Source organism: Asparagus officinalis, chromosome 7, assembly GCF_001876935.1.
Source record: "Asparagus officinalis chromosome 7, Aspof.V1, whole genome shotgun sequence".
In the NCBI taxonomy this organism is placed as follows: domain Eukaryota; kingdom Viridiplantae; phylum Streptophyta; class Magnoliopsida; order Asparagales; family Asparagaceae; genus Asparagus; species Asparagus officinalis.
The window spans coordinates 145,327,903-145,332,159 of NC_033800.1; the positions used below are offsets into that span (position 1 = coordinate 145,327,903).

At 37.6% G+C, this 4,257-nt stretch overlaps 1 protein-coding gene across 1 annotated transcript; it reads right to left on the reverse strand.

Moving 5' to 3' along the window:
• Window positions 1,427–3,837, reverse strand: LOC109847915 (2-hydroxy-6-oxononadienedioate/2-hydroxy-6-oxononatrienedioate hydrolase-like). The gene is made up of 5 exons (XM_020417148.1): window positions 3,784–3,837; window positions 2,811–3,224; window positions 2,178–2,273; window positions 1,826–1,893; window positions 1,427–1,638 (listed from the first exon to the last, which is right to left on the reverse strand). The coding sequence occupies exons 1-5, from the start codon at window positions 3,835–3,837 to the stop codon at window positions 1,506–1,508; spliced, it is 765 nt and encodes a 254-aa protein (XP_020272737.1). The 3' UTR covers window positions 1,427–1,505.

Below are 4,257 nucleotides of genomic sequence, written 5' to 3' on the forward strand. Positions count from 1 at the left end.
TGCCGGATTGTGGAGTCAAAGGAGCACGAATTTCAGCGAGGGTTGACAGATCTTGGCGAGTTCTTCGGCATAAAAAAGGAGAGTTCGAGAAATCTGACGCCCGTTCCCGTCTGTCCCTTGAGATTAGGCTTGGTCTTAATCTCGAGAAGAGCCCTGATTTCGCTTGGTCGATCTCAGCGCTTCAAATCAAATACTTTCTCGGTGAAGACGAAGCTCTGCTAAATTTTTCATCAACCGGATCCAGATCAAAGGCGGTCCACGGATAAACCCCGGCACAGGCAAAGATCCCACGCAAGCAGAAGACCGATAAACGATCTCTGCGTTTGTTTTGACGAGAGTTGTAACTTTTGTTTTCATTGTGTAAAGATCTTATAAAAAGATTATCTTTTTGTTTTCATTGTAACGACCGAAGTTGTAATGAATACCGCAATGAATACATTAATTTTCGACGCAAACAGGGTTCACCACTGCATTTTCAGACCCCAAACGTAGAACTCAACTCCGCATCTCAAGTTCAAGACGCAGAGTTCATGCTCAGAACGCGAATTTCGCGTTTGACTCGTTCAAACACGAGCTAAACGGTTCTAAAACCATTTTTCACGATTTGAGGGGATCAAAACCCCACTAATGAGCGATTTTAGGGGTTAGTTACACCTCTAAAACCCCTATAAATAGTTGAAAATCAGCTTAAAAAGGATCTTCGGCTAGATCTTTGGATCATCTGGAGATCGAAAATTATCTTAGATCTTTTTGGGCAGATCTTCAGCTAGATCTTTCTGGGGCTGGAGTTTTTGGATCTTTGGAGGAGGTGAGATCCTTTGGCGGATCTTCAGCGAGATCTTATTAGCAGATCATCTTGAGAGGATCGACATCAGAGCTTGGAGAGTTGGGAGCATCATCAAGAGCCGTTCTTGGAGCTTTTCCTTGGCTTGTGAACCGAGTTTCGGTTAAACCATAAAGGATTAATTTCCTTTCTCAAATTAACTCTTCACCGAGTTCTCAAACTCGTTCAGAGTTCCTAAACTCGTGAGAGTTTTAAACTTGCATTGCAAGTTCTTCACATAAAGAGAAATAATCAACCAAGTTTTATGAGGCGAAGCGTTCGGGTCGTCAACGGGATACAATATTTAAACTCTTATCGATACCAAGAAGAACCTAGTTTTAAACAAAGGGAAGGATCTCCGTCGATTTCTTCCTTCTTTTGTAAATCGGAAAATCGATAACGAAGAATTGTAATTTTTTTTCTAAGTCAGTTATAGAGATGTTATAGTGAGAGATTGTATTTATTCTTTTCCTAAGTCAGTTAAGGAGATTAATACAAATTCTGAAAGTCTATAGTTTAGCAAAGTAAAATTCTAATAACGAACCATCATGGCATTTGATGAGTCAATAAAGAGACGGGAGAATTTCAAAGAGTATGACATCCTACTCAACTAAAATTCTTATTCTCTATTCAGCTTCTAGATAAAAGTCTGCTCAATACATAGAAAAATGTTTGCAAAGTTTTACAATATTGAAGGTTTGGGGTCATTCATCAAGAAGTCCAAGAGGAGCTCGTTGAATCGGGTCGGATCCTCGGTGTTTGGCATATGACCCGTGTTCTTCACAATCTCTAGTCTAGCTCCCTCTCCGAGTTTCCTGTGATCATAAAAACAATAAGAGATACACTAATATATATATGAGGTTAAACTTATAATCGTCTTTCTTCGTGCATGTTTTAAGTATTATGTACAATATTATTTTTCTCCTTCTTCCTTTTTTAAATATTTGTATATATTATTATGAATGTAAGACTAGTGTTACAAAGATATAGGCAAAAACTTACTCCTTGATTTTAATCGCCTTATCGAGTGGGAAAATACGATCATGATCTCCCCATATGACCAAAACATCCTAAAAAAAGACGATCAACAAAGAAACTTAGTCTTTTCAAAATATTAATAAATAAAATCCAATTATGAGCTAATTACGTGCACAATTTTACTTATTAGCTTTTAATTTGAAATAGGCAGATACACGAATTGCCAGTGAACTTTATTGACTCTTTTATCCCGAGAAGGGTCTATTTGTCATAATTGGCATAACATGATATACTACAGGGGATCTATGCGCAATTAACCTGTTATCATATGTAAATAATGTGTATCTCTAACGAGTTAACAAATGATAAGAATTACCTGAGAGAGGGGAGTAAGTTGAAACTCATTCTTGTTGCCAAGAGAAATTGCCTTTATGAGCTCCACCTTCTCCTTCAAGTTTGTCTTGTATATATTCTGTAACAAATGTAAAATTATTCACCATTACTAACAATTCAATGAAACTGGATTTGTATCTTAAGAGACTAATTTATGTATCCGGAGAGCTTACAGAAGAGTATATTGTTCTACTAAAAGAAAGTATAATGACCATGATTTATGTTTTATTTATATTAAAAAATTCATTTCATTTGGGAAAGCTGATGAGATGCTATCTTTTGTTATTAAGCTTACATTTGACTTAGGGGAAAAAAAAGATAAATGTCAAACTTGCTCTCTTATTACTAGCTAATATTTTTTGTAGGCGATTTTGAAATTTCCCAGAACAGGGCAACCTAGAAAAAAAAAAGATAAATATGGAAAATTACACATTGACTACGACATATTAAATTTCTATTTTGCATAATTTCTCAAAGTTGACACGTTTGTGTCAACTTTAGTCGAGTCACACGTATGATAACACTAGCAAATTAAGTACATTTTACTAGTATATTTATCACCTTTGAGAGTTACATATGCCAAACTACAAAATAAAAAGCCAACTTAATTAATTACCTGTACAAAATCCCTTAAAACGAACTCGGGCACAAACCTCGGCGATTTGTAAACCGTTAACCCAATAAGCTTCCTCAGGGTTCCAGTGCTCCCCGGTACCATCAAATCCACAACGTCCTCCGCTCCCGCTCTCTCCATCAGCATCCTATCGTCTTCCTCTCCTTTCAAAACGTCGGAGCTCGCGATCACCGCGCGGAGCACCCGACCCCCGCACGCCCTCGCCACGTGGTAGGCCACGAACCCCCCGTAACTGGTCCCCACCACGTTAAACTTTTTGATTCCGAGCTGGTCCACCAACCGGACGATGGACTCCGCCTGGAATTTCTCGGACCGGCGGTCTGATCTCGTGGTGGACCCGCCGAAGAACAGGAGGTCCGGGACCACCAGAGGGAAGTGGCGCGAGAGTGGGCCCACCTAGTTCAAACACAAGTCACATCAGAATATTTTAGTTTCCTGAATTTTGCATTTATAAACCCTCATTTGTATTTGGTAGCTCCTATATATCTTAAAGTTTTTAAAATTTACGCTTATATACTCTCATCTTTTTTGGCGACACTAGTATATTCCAATTTTTTTTAAAACGTTTATTTAAATATCCTAAGTTTTTAAAAACTGCCACTCAGACATCCTAAAGTTTGTAGCACTTAAATATTCTCAATTTTGCATAAATAAGAGTATTTAAGTGCAAGTTTTAAAAATTTTAGTATATTTGAATGTAAGTTCTAAAAATTACAGGTGTTGCCAAAAAATAGTGAAAATATATAACTACCAATTTGCCAAGCATAGAAAAGGGAAAGACTACATCCGGCTTTTATCTGGTCCTTTTTTTTCTTTTATAAATAATGGCGAAGAGTACATTTCACATAATGCCCTGCGTTTTGTAGATAAACCCCCTAGAACTTTGTTTAATACTTTAACCCCCATAAACTTGTTTCATTTCACCCCCAAAGTAACACCAAGTATGATGATTTACGTGCCATTGTGTCGAGCCTGTGACAGCAGAAGATGAAATTACATCTAAGTTCATTAAATTGTCCCTTTGTCCTTTCCCAGAAAAAAAAAACTGAAAGTTACATAAAAAAAAAAGGATATTCTGGTCTCATCATCAATGGGCAACTCCATCAGGTGTTACGTTGTAAAAGTTCACATAGTTCGGAGGGATTAAGCAAGACACCCCCAAACTTCGGGGGTGTTAACTGTGTTAAATAAAGTTCGCAGGGCTTATAGGTTGAGGGAGGTTCACGCAAAGTTAAATTTCACCGCAAGCTTTTAAAGTCAAAAAAGACATATATATATATATATAAGTTCACATAGTTCGGAGGGATTAAGCAAGACACCCCCAAACTTCGGGGGTGTTAACTGTGTTAAATAAAGTTCGCAGGGCTTATAGGTTGAGGGAGGTTCACGCAAAGTTAAATTTCACCGCAAGCTTTTAAAGTCAAAAAAG